At 37.0% G+C, this 21,404-nt stretch overlaps 2 protein-coding genes across 6 annotated transcripts in view; both read left to right on the forward strand.

Annotated features, from left to right (window-relative positions):
* The window catches only part of lrch2 (leucine-rich repeats and calponin homology (CH) domain containing 2), a 104,389-nt gene extending 98,027 nt beyond the window's left edge, over positions 1–6,362 (forward strand). For all 4 annotated transcript variants that reach the window (XM_055199743.2, XM_055199744.2, XM_055199745.2 and 1 more), the window contains 4 exons: positions 481–593; positions 1,598–1,735; positions 2,240–2,317; positions 2,397–6,362. In XM_055199743.2, the coding sequence (XP_055055718.2) occupies positions 481–593; positions 1,598–1,735; positions 2,240–2,317; positions 2,397–2,516 (449 nt within the window). In that variant the 3' untranslated portion in view covers positions 2,517–6,362. The remainder of the gene's footprint in view (positions 1–480; positions 594–1,597; positions 1,736–2,239; positions 2,318–2,396) is intronic.
* A 1,140-nt stretch (positions 6,363–7,502) lies between these two features.
* Positions 7,503–18,754, forward strand: il13ra2 (interleukin 13 receptor, alpha 2). 2 transcript variants are annotated; one of them, XM_055199737.2, is made up of 10 exons: positions 7,503–7,610; positions 9,568–9,691; positions 10,482–10,633; positions 12,674–12,827; positions 13,358–13,478; positions 13,594–13,778; positions 13,879–14,030; positions 15,635–15,779; positions 18,141–18,255; positions 18,397–18,754. In XM_055199737.2, the coding sequence occupies exons 1-10, from the start codon at positions 7,605–7,607 to the stop codon at positions 18,494–18,496; spliced, it is 1,254 nt and encodes a 417-aa protein (XP_055055712.2). In that variant the 5' UTR covers positions 7,503–7,604; the 3' UTR covers positions 18,497–18,754. The 2 variants fall into 2 exon arrangements, with proteins under 2 accessions (XP_055055712.2, XP_055055713.2); XM_055199738.2 differs by lacking the exon at positions 7,503–7,610 and adding an exon at positions 8,220–8,362.
* Positions 18,755–21,404: the final 2,650 nt, after the last annotated feature.

A 21,404-nucleotide genomic window follows, 5' to 3' on the forward strand; every position in this document is an offset into this window, starting at 1 on the left:
GTATGTTGTAACTATGCCCTCATAAATGTGACATCACCTACATTGGTAGTAGGGCTGTGACGATGCATCACGTTTCCCATTAAAAATAACTGTCTGAAATCGATTATGAATCGCTGGGCCGATTCTGTGATGCGCAGCTTGTGCGTGTACTACGAGTCTTTGATCAGTAGGAAGTCCTCATCGTTTATAACGTGCATTTAAAAAAGCAACACTCATCAAACACAATCATTCAAAATATTCTTTATTACCATAAAATTCAATTTGAAGAACAGCGATGTACATTATTCTTATAGACATTTCCTGGAATAGCGTTTGTAATGCTACTTCTTCTGTGGCACAAATAGAGTTTTTGCACGAGAGCGCTCTCTGGCTTTTGGATGTAGCGGCATTTCACCTTAAACATGTGCAAAACATTGTCTGTGCATGTAAACAATGTTCCCTTACCAAAATGACAAAGTAAATTTGACTTCTGTTATTCAGCATTCACCCGTGGAAATCGTCAAGACATCAGCTCCACAGACCCAAGCTTCACAATGAGGAGAAAGATGGAGCACATCAGGGAGGAGATGGAGCAGATCCGACTACTGCGGCAGGTCAGATTCCTCCTTAATCTCTTAAGGCGTATTGAAAGTTTGAGCAGTAACAACAGTAATGATTGATTTTATGTTTAGGGCAATTAAACACTCCCACACGCATCGCATAGCTTTTCTATAACAATCTGTTAATACCCAGATGTTTATAATGGCAAACATTCATTGTAAACTTGTCAAAGCAGTGATCTTGTTTTGATTCACTTTGCTAGTCTTCTGCGCTAAAAAAAATATTTCAACAGTTCTCATGTCATCCCAGATGTGCATGACTCCCTTTCTACAGAATAACACAAACAAATAATTTTAGATTAAAATGTCATCGTTTTAGAGCTTCCAAAAACACATCCGTCCATCCATCAATAAACACATCCATTCAAATGACTGCAGTGGGTTAATGCATGTCTCCTAAAGTGAAAAAAATGTGTTTGCGAGAGAAATTTTACTTGGCCATCTTGGTTCCCAACGTCATTTAATATAAAATACAGAGAAAAGGAAGTCATGTACATCATTTTTCTAGTAAGCTGTTCCCTTAATAGCTGTATGTTTCTAATTGCCACTGGGAGTTCATACTAAGAGACTTCAGAAAGCGATTTCTGTTTTAGTCATTTGTTGGTCATTGCATAATTTCTCAAAAAAAAAGCGGAAGTGTAAACACAGCTAGAGATCTTCATTAACCAAAAGCAAAAACATTACAAAACTGACAATGCAATATTTTGGCAGAAAATTGACGTTTTAGAATTAGAATTGGTGGAAGATGGAAAGACTTCAAAAGCTTTTCCCGCGTCCAATTCACAGACACAACTTTCACGGCTGTGTACTGTCCCTGGTGCTGAATGATCGCCTACTGTATGAACAGGGAACAGAATAGATTTATTGCTAGATTGTAGCATGCGATACGCTTTCGTAGATTTTTCTTTTGTGCAGTTCAGTTTTTCTTGGCTGGAATTAAAATAACATGGTCGCGTGTGTGTGCGTGTGTGTGTGTGTGTGTGTGTGTGTGTGTGCAGAACTTGGAGTCCAGATTAAAGGTTTTGTTGCCAGACGATGTGGGTGCAGCTCTCATGGATGGTGTTGTGTTGTGCCATCTGGCCAATCACATTCGTCCCCGTTCTGTGGCCAGCATTCATGTGCCCTCCCCTGCAGTGGTAAGCCGCATTAACATTTTTTTTGGCTTGACTTTAATGTTCACTATCTATTAATTCCCATGTATTTCACTAGAAGCGAACTGTGCGAACTGTGTCTTGCCCCAGAATTCCAGTGAAACAGACATCTTCATTTTAATTACCATTCATTACTTTGATGCCAGGTTTACAGACACTATTAGATAATAACCTCTAAATTATTATGAAGCAATGCCTACTCACAACAATGTTGTAGGTGTTTCTTGCTAGTAAAAATCTATTCGATCCAATAATGTTAAAGGTGCACCTTAAAATAAATATTCTGTCAACATTGAGTCACTCTCATGTTGTTCTAAACCTGTATCAGTTTGCTTTTTGTTAAATGCAAATAAGATATTTTGATGAATGGAAAAATACTATGAGTACCGTTAACTGGGTGCTTACCATCATTTATCAAAATATCTTCTTTGCATGAAAGCATTGCAAGACTAAGATGTCCTCACTAATATAGTCTGTGTAATCCAACAGCCGAAGCTGAGTATGGCCAAGTGTCGGCGAAATGTTGAGAATTTCTTGGATGCGTGTAAAAAGCTTGGAGTGCCAGAGGTGAGATCAAACATTCCCGTTTTCCTCGTGAGGTATTGAGCTATATATTAATGCTTTTATATTACATCTCTATGCACAGGACAAATTGTGTTTGCCACATCACATCCTAGAGGAACGAGGACTAGTTACAGTTGGTGTCACTGTACAGGCATTGCTGGATCTTCCATCATCAAAACCCAACAAACTTTCTACCATGTAGCATTACTGGACCATGGGATAACCTTTAGGATCCCTTTACCCTGCCTTACCACCTCATTCCCACCCGAGCCCCAGATAACCTCTCAATGCTGATCTGTGACCCTTTACGGGGAGGTCACGACCTTTCACCCTAAACAGTTCAGCCCCTACCTCTTATATGCCCTCATGGAGGGGACTAGACATTTTAAAGGATGCTCCAATATCGTTGGGAGAAAAGCCACACATTTCATTCTGATCAGTCCAAAAAGAAACTGCGCTGCAGAGCCCATTCAGGACAGCTAATGCTTGAACGTAGTGGATACTATGAGTGACTGTGTCGCCTCTCGAAATCTTTTCTTCTTTGTATCTCCTTGTCACGTTCGTTTTTCTCTTGAACCGGTGAGCCCAGAGGGCGAGGACAGGAGGAAAATACGCAGCTTTCAGGCTGATTATGGATCAGAGTGAGGGTGTAGCCCAACGTCACCCGACCAATTTTCTCCTATATGAAGTCACAAAGAGCTGTCAATCAACTCCACCCAATGCCAATTCACATTTCATCACATTCACATAATGAGTGTCAAAATAATGAGAGACATGTAATGTGCATGTAATCTTAACCAGACACAAAGGGCATCTGTAAATGACGAAAAGAAAACATATTGCCACGTGAAACGCACAGCTGTATTGTTGGATTTAAGGTTAGTTATTACTGTGGCAACAGGCAATGCATTACAAAATCTTCATTACCGACTGCATGTCTGAGCAGTTGTGTTAGAACAAAGGGAACTCACATGCCCGAACAAGACAAAGACTTGGGAACGTGTGGTTGTACAGTATGTGCCGGTTTTCCCACTGTTTTTTTTTTTTATTATTGTTTTAATGTTTATTTTCACGTGACTATTTATTTTTTCTTTAACAGTCAGTGCCTGCTGCAGAAATTCCCAACATTCATTTTTGGAAATTCAAATTACTTAAAGTGATCGAATTAATTTTCTTGATGTGCAGGTGTGTGCGAATGTGAGCTTTGGCACAAAGAGACACTTAAAATCTTTGCCGGACATTGTTTTCACATTCAGTTGTAAGAGTCGCTTACTGCGTCCGAAATCATGTACGTACTGAATTAGATGGAGTACCTACTGCATTTTCGTTAAAACACATAAAATACATCGTATAAAATACATTTGATATAATATGGGTGGGTGCAGTATGAATGCATTTTCTTAGACCTATGATGTAATCAGAATGCTACTGTAGGTATGGGTTGTTTTACAAGTACAATTCACTCTTTCCCTGCCAGCATTTTTTTTTAAGTTACCAGCCACCGCCATGATTTTCACAAAAGTTTAATACCCTCAAGAATTTGCTTTCTTTAAATATATTAACATACAATATATAAAATGAAAGAACAGACCCTCTGCTTTATAGCGCGCTGTCATTTTAAATAATCGCTTGTCTAGCGCTTCTGCATCATTGACCGAACAGTTCGCAACGTTAATCTTTTTTGGCTGTTTTAAGCCTCCTGGGATGTCTTATTACTCCAATTCAGGTGTTTTCAGTACCGTACTTTCCGGACTATAAGCCGCACCGGAGTATAAGCCGCATCATTCAAAAACGCGTCATTAAGACAAAATAACATATATAAGTCACAGTGGTCTATACGTCGCGTTTATTTAGAAAATTATTTCACAAAATCCAAGCCGAAGAACAGACATTTAATCTGGAAAGGCAAGTTATTCAACGAAACAATAGCAGACAGAACAGCAGGCTGAATAGATGTCTGTACGTTAAAGTAATATTATCAGTTATTTAAACGATAAACCATAGCATACAGAACTTACCTGGAAGGTTGAATAGGCTAAATTAACCAAACAAGCCAACTAGCGTGAAGTTCGCCACATTACTGAATCCATTGAATTACATAAATACAGGAGCAGCATATAGGGGACTCGTGCGGCTGTAGACGGTAATTTTGTCTCTTGGCTCATAAATGTCAAAATTAATTCATACTGACTTACAAGGCGCACCTGACTATAAGACGCAGCACCAGCCAAGATGTGGAAAAAAAATGCGCCTTATAGACCGAAAAATACGGTACAGATCGTGATATGAGCAAGGTTTCTGCTGTAAATAGAAAGTAGCGGGTCATCTGGGTACTTATCGCTTACTGTTTTTCGAATGCTATGAATTCAGACACGCTACTCACCTATCGATTTTCGCCTATTATATAGTATGGAAGTAGGTGATTTCGGACGCAGCAGCGTATGAATTTATTCATCTGCACTTGTTTGATGTAATTGACATTCACAATCAGCTCAGTTAAACATAGTAGGTTAAAACATTTTCGTTTTTACTATTCAAACAAAAATGGTTTGTGAAGAATTTTGTTCAAAGTCAAGGGCAACAATGTCATTTTTAATTTAATTGATGCACAAATAGTTTTATTCAAGGAAAATATTTATTTATTTACCATAAGTGTATAATTTTGTTTATTTATTGGTTTGAATTATATTTCCTTTTTATCAGTCTCAGACATCCCTAAGCATGAATGTTGAAGGAATGATCATTGCTGGTTTTAGCAGATTTTTGGCAGGACACTGATAAACAATACACAGTATGACCATAATTTTCACAGGTTCTTTCAAGTTGGTTTCAGTGTGTCTACATTCTAGCAGTATTTGAAGTAATTGTCTTTTTAGCACAAACTTTGTATAAATTCAGCTTGTCATACTTCACAAACCTCAGCTCTTTCTTACCATGTGCAATTTATGTTTGTTGCAGAGATAGGTACAACTAAATTTGATAGGTTGAAATTTGATTAATCGACAATTCGGACACAAAAACGTTGGTTTAACCAGAGTGTTTGGGAAATCTGAATTATAATGGGTGTTTGCATAGCAACCACCTAAGAACCTCCCAAAAGAAAAAACCCTGCCAAGTACTTTAATTTGTCTAAGTAAATACTTAGCAACTCTCTCTCTTTGTCACAGCAGACACTATGAATGCCAGAGGAAAGCTGGTGGTTCCTCATGTTTGTAAAACAGTATAATATGATGGATATGAGCATTATGACAGGATGTGCAGGATGAGATGATTCAGGTGTCTGGTTTGCAGTTGTGGAGTAATGCAATACACAGTACCTGTTGGTGCTTGTGAACAGACTGATGAATAAATATCCTCATTGATTTATGTTTTCCTCTGCTGTTCTTAGGAAAGTGTTTTTTTTTTCACAATCCAGGTTTGTAATGAATAACTCACCCTGTCATCCTCTACATAACTCATCAGGCCTTTATAATGGTATGATGACAGCCATGACAGTTTTCAAACTTAGCTAATGTGACATTTAGAGTGCTGGTAGTTTACCTCTTAGCCAGACACTTCTATGTATGCTGTAAACTGCCATTTTATAAAGTCACCATCAGACATTACATTCTGTAATGATGCATTAAAGCATGAATATAAAGCATACAACAGAGCCAACTGATCCCCAGAAATGATGAGAGGGAGTTTCATGAAATGATGATAGGATGATAGCTATATAATGACAGACATTCATGTGTTACCTTTCTTTGATCTCTTCCCCATTAAATCCTTTTCCAGTAAGACTTGGGCATATCACATTCATCGCTCTGATTCACAATTATGGAAAATTGGGAAAATATTCACGGTGTAAAAAGTGATTCAAAAGAGACCCCTCTTATGCGTTATGTGCTTATACATGTGTATGTTTTGTATGACACACCTGGATTGCATGTTTAAACCATCATCACACTTGTACATAAACCCTGTATAAATGCATTGTTTTTTTTTAAAGATAAACGAAAGGCTTCAGAGCTCAAAATACTGGAATAAAATAGCCTTTTTCAGTCTATTACTGTGTTCTTGTACATGATGTTGTTTTGAAGTTTTTGCCTCTTTCACTGGAAAGCCAATACTACACTAGTAAAAAATTCATAAAACTCATCTTAAAACTAATACTAAATAACCGTTTTTGTCATAGGACAACTTTAATGAATTTTTTTATCCACTTCAAATGTTGACTAGTATATAATGATGTATATGCCTCCATGGTGTGTTTAACAGCGGGCCACTTGAAACGACAAACCTTGTGATGCACCATCTGTCTTTGCAAAACATTGCAAATTTTTTCATATCAGGGTGAAAACGTGCAACACCCATTTTAAAAAAAAGTATTTTTAAAAATAACAAACAATGCCACATTTTGATTAATACTATTGCAAAGTTACTTTGACATCAAATATCTAATGTATAAGATATGGCGATGTCTGATAAGCTGTCCACGTTTCATAATGATTAATGACTTTGAGAGTTCCTGATTTCCAAGGAAAGAGTTTGTTTGATTTCCAAATAGACGAATTCCATCTGTGAGGGCATTTGGTCAGGAAGGATGTGTTTTCCCAGTAAACTTGTTCTGCAAACGTTGCTATTTTAGGTATTATATGAATATGATATTGGATGCTGTGATATTTTGTACTTAGATTACATTTTGCTCATAGTAGTGTTTCTAAGTAACTTTTAACATGCTTGTACAGTAAATGATAATGTAGTTAAATAGGTTTTAGTGTATATGTTTATAGTAGTACCTAAAGCAATTCATGTAAAAAAAATCACTTATTTTTCATTTAGCCTAGCACTTTTATCTAAATATTAGTGTAACAAAACATGGTGTTTTCCATCAGCATAAGATCAAGTGAACAAATGTCATGTTTGTTTGCATTGAAAAGACTGTCTTTGCCAAGAGAATCCATTGCCAGAAATTAACACAAACATTCCTTTTAACTTGTAAAACTTAAGATACACAGCTGCCTTGCAGCATCTTTTGTGCAATATTGATTTTATTACATCAGCACAGCACATGCAAATAAATTCACTTTAAATGTACGTGACACCATTAAAATGTTATTAGTGTAAAAATAAATACCACCCTGTAAAAAATAATAATAGTACTACATGTGTGCACGCGCGCACATACACACACACAATGAATCACAGAGGGTGTCACTATTCCAGCCCATACAAAATCTGAGAACCATGAGGAACATTCCGTCAGACCATCATAAAACAACTTGATGAGCTGATATCATCGACAAAAATGAATGTGAGTACACTTGTTCACTTTTTCTTGTTTATGTGTCATTTAACACTGAATATTTTATCATTTATGTCTCTGCATTTATTCACCCTTATACCCAATAGCACTGGTTTGTGGAGTTTAACATTTATGATGAATACTTAAGTACATACTAGGTAAAGGAATACGAAGTTTTGATAGAGTGGGATTCATTCATGGCCGTACCCAACGGTCACGGTGGTCCGGACATTGGTAATTTTATATAGGATATATATATATATATCCTATATATATTTTTTTTAAATTTGAAGTTAAAAAAAATTTGAATAAGTAGTTAGTTATTTAAAAATAACTTATATTCGCATCTGCGTAAATAATTTATTTTGGTAGAGTTTATAGTAAAGACGGAGGTTGACTCATATAAGACGCTGTCGGAGAGTTGTGAGGCGGCGCACGCGCGGGTGCATTCGCAGTGTTGCCAGATCTCATTATTTAAATCGTTTTAAAGTTGTGTTTTAGCAATTAATGTACAGTACACCTTTGGGAATTTATAAAGTGAGGAGTGGGTACGGGTTAGTGTGAGCGTTTCTGATTTATTTATGAAAGGCAAGATTTGAACACATTTTTTGTTTTCATGGTATATTATTTTTGTTTGTTTATATCAGATCAATATTTGGCAACACTTGGTGACGAGCACCCGAACTGACAGACAGTAGTCAAATAAAAGCACGATATTCAGCGCGGGCAGGTTAATAATTGCTGACAGGATACTACGTTAGGTAAGGCAAACGCAATAATAATCATGATCAGAAACGCTATCCGCACACAAGATCTGTACACGTGCGTTTGAATGAAATATGCCAAATATGCAAACATTGGCAATGAAAAAAGCCAGGTTATTTCATGCTGAAAACATGTACAAGAGTACTAAACAAAGTTCTTGTTTAGTATTTTGTAAAGTTCTTGTTTATAAATTGCCTGAGTAAAATTTTCAACATGGTTAAATGCTAGTTGTTCAGATAGAAAGAGCTTGAAAAAAAACTTTTAAAAAGTGACATGTCTATGGGTTCACGAATAACAAAATACTGCCCATTTGAAACTCGAAATTCATCACTTTATTTGAATGTTGTTTTCAATTTTGCGGGTAGTTAAACTCCCGTGCGCGTCGATCAAATCCATTGAAATTTCGTTCAGTTTAGCAATTAAACGATATTACAATTTCAATAATGTTTTTACTCCGCACATCGCCTGAGGAAATCCGAAGTCGCGTCGAGCGTACCTATTAATAGTTGCATGAAAAAAAATCCACCCTTAATCAAAATTGGAATTGAAAGGAGTAAAAATAGCAGCATACATTGCTAAGAGTATTTCAGTGCACTTTTTTCACATGGGATAGCATCTGTTAACTCTTACCCCACCTTGGACCTCACTACTTTTTTGTGTTTGTATAATTAAATGCAGTTTTAATTACAAATGATAATATCTGCATAACAATTTCATGAAAAATATGACATTTTATAATTTCTTATTATTCAACCTTTTTAACATTAATTTCTTGGTAGTCTTCAAGGCTGGCATCTGTCCCAAATTCTAATAAAATGTTTTCTCTCTCTCTCTCTCTCTCTCTCTCTCTCTCTCTCTCTGTCTGTGTGTGTGTGTGTGTGTAGTATTCTTTACAACCTTTTCATCATGCAGATATTATAGTTATTTACAAGCATGCGTGACTATCTCAGGCTAAGAGCCAATCAAATACAGTGTTGTAGAACAGCTGTTTTATGGTATTGATGCCAAGGATCTGACACAACTCAGAACAAGCTTTGTTGGGTGAATAAACACCCGCATTTTCAAAACAATGCACTTTTTACAAGGCTTGCTTGGCACATCATCCTTAAACTTCTGACACATCACTTTAAAGTAGCAAAAACTAGACAGGTGAACTGATTAAGACAGATTCAACTGATAACCTTTTTCTTGATATACACAGATGACTTTTCCAAGGAATGTTTTGGAGCTGAAAAAGGTTTTTTCACAGCTCTCTGTCGTCTTGCTGCTTACACTGACTCAGAAGCCTGTTTCAACATCTGCCGTCATGGCCTGTGGGGTGTCTGGTAAGCTTCCTGATTGATTGTTTTAAGAGAAAGTATTAAAAGAAATTTGTAAACACATTTCTCCACCGGGTGCATAGCACAAGGACAGCCAGATTAATACTGTATGGCATATTTGCATGCTGTAACATTTGCATGTTCATTCATCAAAGTTCTACTAAAATAGGATGGTATTCATAAGCAGTTTACAATCCAGCCTATCTGACATTATTAAAATGTGACCTTAATATTGTCTCGGTGACATTTGCAACATTTGCATTTACGACAAATGACAGTGCTTGTACCGCACCTTTGCATCACAGTTCAATTGTATTTTGACCTAGTTCCTTGGATTTCACAATTGCTCCTTACACAGAAGAGTTTGCCCCAAGTGCAATCAAATTATGTGTTCAGTACATTTTATTTATTTGGCAGACACGTTCAAAGCGACCTACAATGCAATCAAACTATATTTTTTATTATCACATAGGTTTCCTTGGAAATTAAATATATGACCTTGGCATTATTACAGACATGCCCTAACAGTTAAGCAACTATATATGGATTATCAAGAACTTCAAGTGGATTCTTGCACGTGTTTGGTTTACCTGAAGTATTGAACTAAATAAAACCTATTGTGCTAAAAAAAATTCTTTTGATGGTCAACTAATTTTTAGAACCAAGATGATTTATATTAGTAGTTATAATGAATGTTAAAATAACAATCTTTCAGAGACATAAGTATGAACTGCTAAATCAAACATTAGTAAGAAATCAAACTTACAGTATTGTTCCATACGCTCTTTTCCCACAGTGGATCCACCTGCCTCTATTGAAATAACAGACCCTGGGAAGCTGGGTTACCTTACTATCCACTGGACTCCACCAGTCAACCTTCAGAATCTAACAGACTGCAGAATAAGATACCAACTTGGATACTATGACACCTATGAGGACCGGTGGAGAGTAAGAACTCTTGAGAATCTTAAACATCTTATGAGCTATAATTTTCTCAGGTTGTCCTATGAACAAATTCAAGTCAGACTTTTTATTGGGAAGCTCATGTATTATTATCTGTAAATTTTTTAAAAATGTAATTTTATCATTAAGTTAATTCCAGTTACAAAATCGAAATCATTTATGTTAGATTATATTATATATAAACTAGCCTATAAATTAAAACCACAGTATCGTCATTGGTCCCATACACACTGCATATTAATTCGGTTGTCACTTCACCTTTTAATGCTTAATCCTGTTCTGTAGACACACAGTTCAGTAATTTACGCGACTCACAACTGCATTCTACAACCAAATTAACTACCGCAAAATGCAGGTAGTGACAACCGAATTTACAAAAACTGAACAACTAGTAGTTAATCAAGTGTTTAAACGTTCATCATAAAAAGGACAGGTCTCTCTTCTGAAAAAATAAATGCTTAGAAGAGGAAAAAGTCTTCTGTATGCGCGGTTCAGAAAATGACAGAGGCACAAGCGTTTGCTGACTAGTGTTGCCAGATCTTGCACTAAAAAAACAGCGAACAAGAAAAATCCAATAATAAACCGAAATAAATCTAAATGCTTTACCTCAAAGATCAAAATATTGGGGCCGGCACCCTCACACTTTATTAACATCAAAAACTTGATCGCTTCATGAGCCAAAAGCCATAAACGGTTAAGCGCCAAAACGGTATTTACGTACAAAAAAGACGAGGACCTGGCAACACTGCAAGCCCGTGGGCTCCGCGCAAAAAAGCTTAAAATACACAGCGCCAAGACGGAGGTTTATTGCAAAACACAATGCTATTATTATTTTGGTCAAAGCTGTGAGTGATAAGAACGCGAGACGGCAAAACGTTGCTATGGTTATTTCTGTGTCAATCGTCACATTTTCGGGAGTGAGTCTTGTTCCGTACAGACATGAAACGAACATTTAGGGGATTCACTTCCGCATTTTAATGCGGTTGTCACTCCTGAAAGTTTGCAGCGTGTACGAGACCATTGAGACTCAGTAAATGGCATTTAAAGGGGCACTCCACTTTTTGTGAAGGTATGCAAATTTTCCCGCTCCCCTAGAGTTAACATTTGGTACTTACTGTTTTGGAATCCATTCTCCGGATCTGGTGCTACCACTTTTGGCATAGCTTAGCACAATCCATTGAATCTGATTGGACCATTAGCATCACGCTAAAAATAACCAAACAGTTAGGCAGTAGGCGCAATGATATTACACAGTGCCTGAAAATAGTCCTCTGCTATTGAAAGTTACAAAGGGGACTATTTTTAGCTGCTGTGTAATATCATGGACTATTTTTAGCTGCTGTGTAATATCATTGCGCCTCCTGCAGCCATGTTACAGAGGCAAAGTCCTTGATTATTATGCCAGAATGAGAGTATAGTTCCTAGCCAAATCAGCCTAAAAAATCACAACTTTTAATTGTCCGTCGGTTTTAGTAAACGATGTAACTACAGAAGAGTCGAGTTTTAAATAGGAAAAATATCGAAACTCTTTGGTTATTTTTTAGCGTGATGCTAATGGTCTAATCAGATTCAATGAATTATGCTAAGCTATGCTAAAAGTGGTAGCACCAGACCCGGAGATCAGCTGAATAAATTCCAAAACGATAAAAATCAAATGTTTAACTCTAGGGGAGCAGGAAAATGAGCATATTTTCAAAAAATAAGGAGTGTCCGTTTTAAATATAACAAGAGCTTATTTCTTGCAAACATTTGGATATGGACCACACTAGTTTTAGAGCCTATTTAGTAAAGGCATATGATTTTATTGCATATGTTTAGTAAAAGCAAATGTCCAGTAGAGAACATAATGTTCCATTGACCTCTTATTCCTTCTGCGTTTCATTTGTTGGGATCCTGCTAAGATATCTTGCATGCCAGCTAGCATTCAAAAAACATATTTAATGCCTGTTTTGCTGTGACAGCTTCATCGAAAACACATGTGAGCCCACTTCTTAACCTTCATTTCTCTCACTTTATGTTGTACAGATTATCCGAACACCTAAACTGAGTTACTCTGCTCAGTTTGACCTTGAGAAACCCATTAAGATAAGAATTGTTACTCTGATGAAGTGCACATGCACAAACGGGACAGAAGTACAAGGGGAGGAGGCAGAAAGGGTGTACACACCTGACCATACAGGTAAACATTTAGCATATTCCTTTATCACTAAAGAAAATTACAACGAATCAGATCAGTAGGCAGCATTGTTAAAAATGAATACTATGCAGAATTATGTAATGCTCAACAAAAGCATGCAGCTCGGCTAACTAAACAAAGTACTTTGGCATGTACTTTGGACTTCTGGGAGTGTAGACTTGCTAAAGTAAATAAAAAAACATTCATTACATAAGAGGGGCTTTACATGAATCAAATACTATTAAAGCTGATCTCAGTTACGCAACAATTACTGTAAAGTTGTAAATGACATAATTTACTGTACTTCCAGAGATTGGCAGGAAAATTCCTACCATGTCATATTTGATAAGATAACAGCGAGGCAGGGCTAATTTCCAAACAATCATTTAAAGGTAATCATTATGTCGTAATATGCCATGCCATGTCAGAAAAACTAAATACAACCTTACTTGTAAGCAATTGCAAAATTCAAAAGTGTTTATTCAGTTTTATTCATTTCTGTTTTATGCTCATTGTCATATATGTCTCTATAGGTGTGGAAGGGTCAAGAATAAGAGACTTTCACTGTGTTTTCTATGGGAAAGAGTATATGGACTGCACCTGGGAGTCAGGACATGTCCAACCACCAAATACAAAGCACTACCTTTATTTCTGGTGAGGTTTCACGCTTGACTATCAATATAACATTTCACCAGACTATAACTGAAACTTCAAATCACACTCTGTATACCTATTGTCATTGCCACCCATACTCGTGTATGCTTTCCAGGCACATGGAAATGAATGAAACCCAAGAATGTCCAGAATACATCGTATTATCTAATGTTCGACGAGGCTGCAGGTTTCCTCGACAATCTCTGTTGGAGTTCTCAAAATTTAATATGTGTGTAAATGGATCATCTGCAGCTGGAAGTCTGATGACTGCCTTCTTCTCTTTGGAGGTCCAAAACTATGGTGACTACACAATGCATGACACCTGACAACAAATCGTACGATGTTCATTAAAAAAGTTCAAATACTTATCTTTCCATGTCTGATGTCTGGCTCTGTGCAGTGAAACCAGAAGTGATTTCTTCTATACAAATCTCAGAGACTGATGCACTATTGAAGTTAGATTGGGTGCCACCCAGTGGTTTAGTTCCAGAGCACTGCTTGGAATATGAGCTGGAAAGCAGCATTAAAATGACAGATGGCAGAGAACAACAGGTATTTGTTGTTTTACTTTATTTTTAAATAAAATTGTTAAAGGACAAGTTGGGTTTTTTACACTTAAAGCCTTTTTTCAGATTGTTTATGATGAAATAGAACGGTTTTGACTGAAATCTGGACATATGATGCTGGCCCGAGAATTTTTGGGTGTTTATTGTATCACCTCCCACCTCTACAATGGCTGTATATGTGCACTGGAACAATCCTTCCTAAAATGCATTAAACTTTCGTTTACAAAGACGTGAAACGTCAGGGGTGTTCACTGATATGCTCACACAAAAATCACAGATGCTTTCCAACAGGTGTTTTAGCATTCGTTGTAAACTTGTGGACCTATTTTTCCAAACGCCTCACACACGTACATTCTTCCGTTGAGAGCTTGAATAATAGACACTCCAGCCCAGTTGGTGGCGATAATCCGCCTTTGCCAATTGGAAGAATGGAGACAACGTTCCGAGTGCGGCGTAATACCGTACCTCACAGCCATAGATATGTACACTAGATGTCGCCCCGGCTACAGCAGTTCATTGGACCGAATGCGTCAAACAGAGCCGCCATCTTGAAACAGGGGAATCCCGCATCAGCGTCATTGTAGGCAATGGTGTAACAGAAATAAAATCACCATAAATCGCCATGAACGCGATTTTCTTTGTTTTCTTTTGGTTCGTTTCAACAGTCAGACATGTATTTAGCGTTTAGTCCAGGAAAAAATAAAAGTTTTAATTTGATGAAAATTTACTTTTTCTAACTGTAATGCATAGTGCTAGTAGCCCTTTCATCCATGCGCAGCACAAAAGTCCGGCATCGTTCATGAATTCGAAGTACAGGCAGAGATAGCTGCTTTACCTAGATACTTCCTATGACAAGACCCCTGTTCTAAGATGGCGGCGGTTTTGACGCATGCTCAGAGCCCCAAGGCAACATCTAGTGTATATATCTATGCCTCAGCACATCTAATACAAGTCAATGGAGTTGGACAAAAACTATGATAAAACCTGTTGGAATGCGTCTTTTGTGTGAGCATATTAGTGAACACCCCGGACCACTCGGTGAGTTTCACATCTTTGTAAACGAAAGTTTAATGCATTTTAGGAAGGATTGTTCCAGTGCACCTATGCAGCCATTGTAGAGGTGGGAGGTGATAGAACACACATCCGAAAATTGTCGGGCCAGCATCATATGTCCAGATTTCAGTCGGAACCGTTCTATTTCGTCGTGAACGGTCTTAAAACGGGGCTTTAAGTGTGGAATACCGAACTTGTCCTTTAAAAATAAAATATTTAAGTTATATTAACAGCCTGGGCACAGTGTGTGTTTTGATATCCAACTAAGAGGGACACCTAAAATGTTAAATGTCATTTCATACAAGAAGTGCAGAACTGAGAAACCCTTATTTTGATGGATGAAGATTTTTCACTTTTCAACATAAACAACTGCTTGTTGAAAGCCAGAGCAATTCACCAGCATTTATTTTTTAATCGTTACATGCACTATTGAACATGATTGAACGGGTCAAACATAAAAAGCCAGAAAGAAAACCAATCTAGCATATCCATTTTACCTTTATATCCATTTTACCCTTATATCCATTTTACCCACAGCACAGAAAATCTCTTGAGGAAACATCGTATGACTTCCCAAAGGAAGGAGAAAGTAAGTCAACCTGCTTTCGAGTCAGGTCAAAGGTGAACACATACTGTGCCGACCAAGGATTTTGGAGCGACTGGAGCCAAACAAAGTGTACAGGTTAGACTGAAACAATGGTTGTTTTAGCAGCTATTATGCAGACAGTATAATTATTCCAGTAAGTTTGAAAGATACTTCATTTGGGTGCATTAAAGGTCCCGCGTTCTTTCTGTGTTTTTGAAGCTTTGATCGTGTTTACAGTGCGCAATATAACATGTGTTCATGTTTCACGTGTAAAACGCTGCTGTATTTTTCACACAATTTTCTTATCTGTATAGCGCTGTTTTCACTGTTCTCAAAACGGACTGATGTCTTCCTAGTTCTATGAAGTCCCTTCTTCAGAAATACGTATCGAGTTCTGATTGTGTAGTTTGTTTAGTGTGCTGTGATTCGATAACAGCTTAGCTTAGCAGACCCGTTTGAGCCAAAGCTGGCGATGATGTATTCATGAGGGCGGAGTTTAGTCAAAAACTCTTATATTGACGTCATTCAACCAGGAAGTAGAGGGCTGTAGTCCAAACCGGCCGTTCGCTGTAGGCTTTGAAAGGGGAATTTTGTTAAAGAAAATATTTCGCCTGGCAGTGAACTTTGAGCTTGATAATTTTGCAGTTATTATTTATGCTCTAACAGCAACATTACACACTAACTAAAGTTTGAAAAATAGTATTAGGAAAAACGTGACCTTTAAATTAGCCTCATTGAAAGATTGTCATTGTGTCAATCAGTATAAATATGTGGGAGAAACCCTTACTGTAGATGTGTTTCTGGTATCAGCTTGCTAGTGTGTTAACTGACCATTCGCTGCTAAGCAACGGCCAAAACCGCCACAGGCCAATTGTGGTTTAGCAACCGTAACCAGGCTGTCAAGCCATGGAAACATGCAGAAGCGTTGTGCGTATGGATTGTTTAAATTTGATACCCGGTATCCTAAAAGTTTGGATGGAGTGGTGGAATTTTTTCTTTTCTCGAAACCTAAAACCCAAGAGGAGAAATGCTGGACGTAGATCAAGCAGTGTGGAAAACCTCATTCACAACTTAATGTCGACAGGATTAGCAAAAACTTAATTGCTTAATGTTAGCTAGCTCAGCACGTCATTGCTTGGAAATAATGACGGTTCTTTATTCATAATGCATATTTTTGAACATAAAATAAGATGATTGAAGGCAAGACGGAGGCTGACTGACATACTTTTGTTAATGGACGGCCTGACGTTACCCCTGAGTACCCCAATCAAATCGCATCTCTCCCGGGGTTAATTCTATAAGCGAAGGAAAATGTTATCATTGCAAAGTGGTCAGGCTAATTTCTTGGGTTTATTTACTGTTTGATTTATTATTAATTATTCGATTATTTTTACAAATTTCGCTTAAGGCTAATTTATAGTTGTGCGTAAGGTCTACGCCATAGCTACGCCGTAGATTATCCTTAGCCTCTGTGAAGCTCCAAATTTTTAACAGTGCGTCAGTTCTACGTGGACTGCAAGCGATGTGATTGGTCCAATAGAACACATCCCATGAGGTAAAAAACTGCGTCAAAGGTATTTCCATTTGTGACGGTGAGAACAAAGATGGACCAAGTTGAGGAGTGATTTAACTCAAACTGCAACATTTGTCGCTGTTTATTTACTTCAATCAGTGCTGGTCATCTCAAAACATACACAACAAGATGCTGTTTCTTCTTCGCTTATTGATTAAACTTGCTGAGCCGCTTCTTCATTGACAGTCGCGCTGCTACTGTGGTTACATACGTGGATACTGCCTACCAGCGGCCTGCATGTGTGTTTGCACGTCGCTGCGGACGACGCAGAAGTATATATGAAAACCGACGCGTATTCTACTTCGTCGCAGCTACGCCATAGGACGTACGTACGCACAACTATAATGAGCCCTTTACCCTTATGTGCATGAACAAAGCTGTTCCTCAATTTGTGTGTTTCCCATTTGAATAGTCACCTGTTGTGGATATATCCCTCGAATGCATACTGCAGTCCCTTTTGTCTTGCTCTCTCAGATATTTCACATGTTTGCTAAAAATGACTAATTATCTCATTCGGAATGTCTGACACCGATGCATACATAACAGACTTATCAGGTTTTGCAAGGTGAAAAAGCTTGACAGGCGTAGCAACAGTTTTTATGGGAGAGTGCTAATTTATATTTTCTAAAAATGTATATGCCCCAATACGGATATTAATGCTAATGATTGTTTATCATTGGACTACAATCACAGATTTTTCAAGAGTAACATATTTACTGTTGAAATTAAATAGACAAAGTGTCCTATATTGCACTATTAATCTCATTCTGATGTATCTCAATCCAACTTTTTGTAAGGACAGACGAATTGGTAAATAAAAGTGTGTAAATGGGATTTTTTCCTCAAAAATGACAAATCATTCATGCATTTTTTCCCTCTGCCAGCTTCAGAAAAGGAACCCCTATACATTCCTGCATGGGATCGTCTGATTCTGGTGCTGGTTATTGCTGTTGTTATAGTCTTCGTCGTTTGTATTACACTGTGGATTTTAAAGAAGACGTAAGTATATGGCGAATTAATAGTTAAATACCTAAACATACAGATACATTCACTGGTTTATTGTTGGTTTATTGTAGGATTAATTTTTAATATATAGATAGATGACCTTTAGACTCATGTAGCCCTTTTCTGTTCCCACAGGTGCATAAAAAATACCAGAAAGGAGGATGGTATTTACACTTTATACAAGCAGAAGATCAATGAAAACATTCCCATAATCCTCAGTCCAATGTTTCAGTGATAAACTGCATTTCATTTTTCATCTCGTCATGCACTGTTCACTGTTAAGATTTGGTTGTAGTTGGTCTGTGTTACACTGCATTACAAATCAGTCATTTTAAACTGCACTAAATGTATAAACGTAGACAGCTGATAGGACCAAAAGTCCTAAAAGGATTATAGCATACTGTACCTGAATTATTGAACCACTTTGTTTACTAAATGTCTATATTATTAACTATTATGTTTACGTATTTGCATTAAATGTCAAAGTTACTCATAGATTTTCCAATGCCAACGAGCTTGCCAATTTTTGGTCTCTTTATTGTTATATTAACTTTTCATGACTATTTTAGTATTTGAGATGTTTTTACTGTCAATCATATTATGAAGTAATCACTTTTACACGATGCATTTCAATTTATACATCAAATAAATAACTATATAATACAACAAATAAAATAAAAAATTGTTGTGAAGTCTGTTGAACACACAGATATAGACTGCATACAAAACACTTGCAAAATATGAAATGTGTAATGTATGTGTATGACTCATGAAGATAAAGAATGATCTAAAAGCACCGTTAATGTATAAACTAAACTTAACTTAAACCCAGCAGGGATTTGTCATCTTTAAACCACATTTACTCATTTGGTTCTCACATAGATCAAGTGCTTCTGACAAAATGAATCAAGGTTTGATACAGATGCTGAGCTTCAGTGTCAAACACAAGTGTTATCCATTAGCTTTGTAGATATGGTGAGCGTGTTTTATTTTTGCTGTATTCAATGATGTCATGCTAGGAACTATACTCTCATTCTGGTGTAATAATCAAGGACTTTGCAAATTTTCGGCTGATGCGTAATATCATTGCACCTCCTGCAGCCATGTTACAGCTGCAAAGTCCTTGATTATTATGCCAGAATGAGAGTTCCTAGCCATATCTGCCTAAAAAATCACAATTTTAATTTCCCATACACAATGTAACTACAGAAGTCAAGATTAAATAGGAAAAATATCAAAACTATTTGGTTACTTTTAGCCAGAGGTGTAAAAAGTTTTCAAAAAGTACAAGTACTGAATGTAAATTTTACTCAATTAAAACTAAAAGTATCTGGCCAGAATCGTAAGTAAAAAAGTACCACATTAAAATTGTACTTGAGTATTAAAAAAGTAAAAGTATCAGGAAGAATGAAAGCTAGAGATTCTTGTTCAAGCTTTTAATATCTATAAACATAAAGTGAATGAACCACATACAAGGTTTTATCCTGCTTTACAACTGTTTGTATTTAATTGTATTTATTTATCGAACTATAAGACTACCTAATTTCAGTATGCAACATGCTACTTAAAGTTGTAAAACCTCGATTTAACTTAAGCAGAAGCAAATTTTCAAAATTCAAGCTCTATCAAGCCTCTCACAGGCAGCCGATGCAGGACGAGATGTATTAGACCTTGTTCGCACTGTCAGTCCGGGTCCGACTTTGGTGCATATCCGATAGGAATCCAATCACATTTGGAACGTGTGAACGGCCAAAAACAACATGAAATCCGTTTTTTCTGATCCGTTTCAGGCTACATCCAGTGGTGGTTTGAAATGGTTTTTCAAATCGCATTTCCGGAAATCCATTTCAGTCTGACCGCCCTGATCGCATTTGTGTAGCTTTTCGGTTATGTCATGCTGTTTGCATCACGTAAACACGTCAGACGTCGAGACAGATTGTCGTGCAAGCGCACCGTCATGGCCATAGAAACAGATAATGCAGATAATCCGGAAAACGGCAGAACGCTACAGGACGCACAGATCAGATCTGAACAGTTGTGATACACAATGTGGACAGTGAGTGTGTCAAATTGGATATGCACCAAAATCAGATTTGGACTGACAGTGTGAACAAGGTCTTGGTCTTGATAGAGAGGCTAAAAATAGCATGGAACGTGTCACACGGGAACACACTTCATTGTCAGGATCTTGCCAAGGACTCTTGTTTTGTATTTATATCTAGTCATGTTGGCAGGGTTCTGGCAGACCCATGCTATATGTGGAGGTTCATGGTCTTGTTTATTGGGTTATGTGCCTCCGGTGTCTTTTCTCTTGTCCCCTACCACTCGTTCTCCTGCTTATTAGTTATCTGTTTCCCCTTGTTATCTTGTTTGTTTTTTTCTATATAATGTCATTGTGTCCTTAGTTCTGTCCAGGTTCATTTTGTATTGTTCATGTTTCCAAGTTGTGAGTATTCCAGTCAGGTATCTAGTCAAGTGTTATTGTCAAGTCTTCAGTCTAGTCTAGTGTTTTGTGTCTGTTTATACGTTTGCCCCCACATGGACCTTTGTTTTGTCTTGTTTTTCAAAAATTAAAGTCTTTTGTTAAACCCTTCATCATTGCACTTGGGTTCTCATCTGTACTTTGTGACACTTCATGTGTTGACGGTGTGAACTGTTGGCCAATTCCTTAGAATGGTCAAAAGGCTCCAGAATAAATAACAATTAAGTTAAACTGGCCATCAGCACAATTCAGTTGGTTTGGTAAGAGCAAGGGAAAATAGAATGCATTGATTCTTGACTTTTTGACTTTTTGACTGTAAATAAAATTGTAAGGAGTAAAAAGTACCTTTTTTCTTAAAAATTGTAATTAAGTAAAAGTAAAAGTATTGATTTTTAATTGTACTCAAGTAAAGTAAAAATCCCCCAAAATAAGTACAGTAATCAAGTAAAATTACTCAAGTACTTTACACCTCTGTTTTTAGCGTGATGCTAATGGTCTAATCAGATTCAATGAATTATGCTAAGCTATGCTAAAAATGGTACAGCCAGACCCAGAGATAGGCTGAATGGATTCCAAAACAGTAAAAATCGAATGTTAAACTCTTGGGGAGCTGAAAAATGAGCATATTTTCCAAAAAAAGTGGAGTGTGCCTTTAAAAATA

The sequence above is a fragment of the Misgurnus anguillicaudatus genome, chromosome 22 (assembly GCF_027580225.2).
Source record: "Misgurnus anguillicaudatus chromosome 22, ASM2758022v2, whole genome shotgun sequence".
NCBI lineage: Eukaryota > Metazoa > Chordata > Actinopteri > Cypriniformes > Cobitidae > Misgurnus > Misgurnus anguillicaudatus.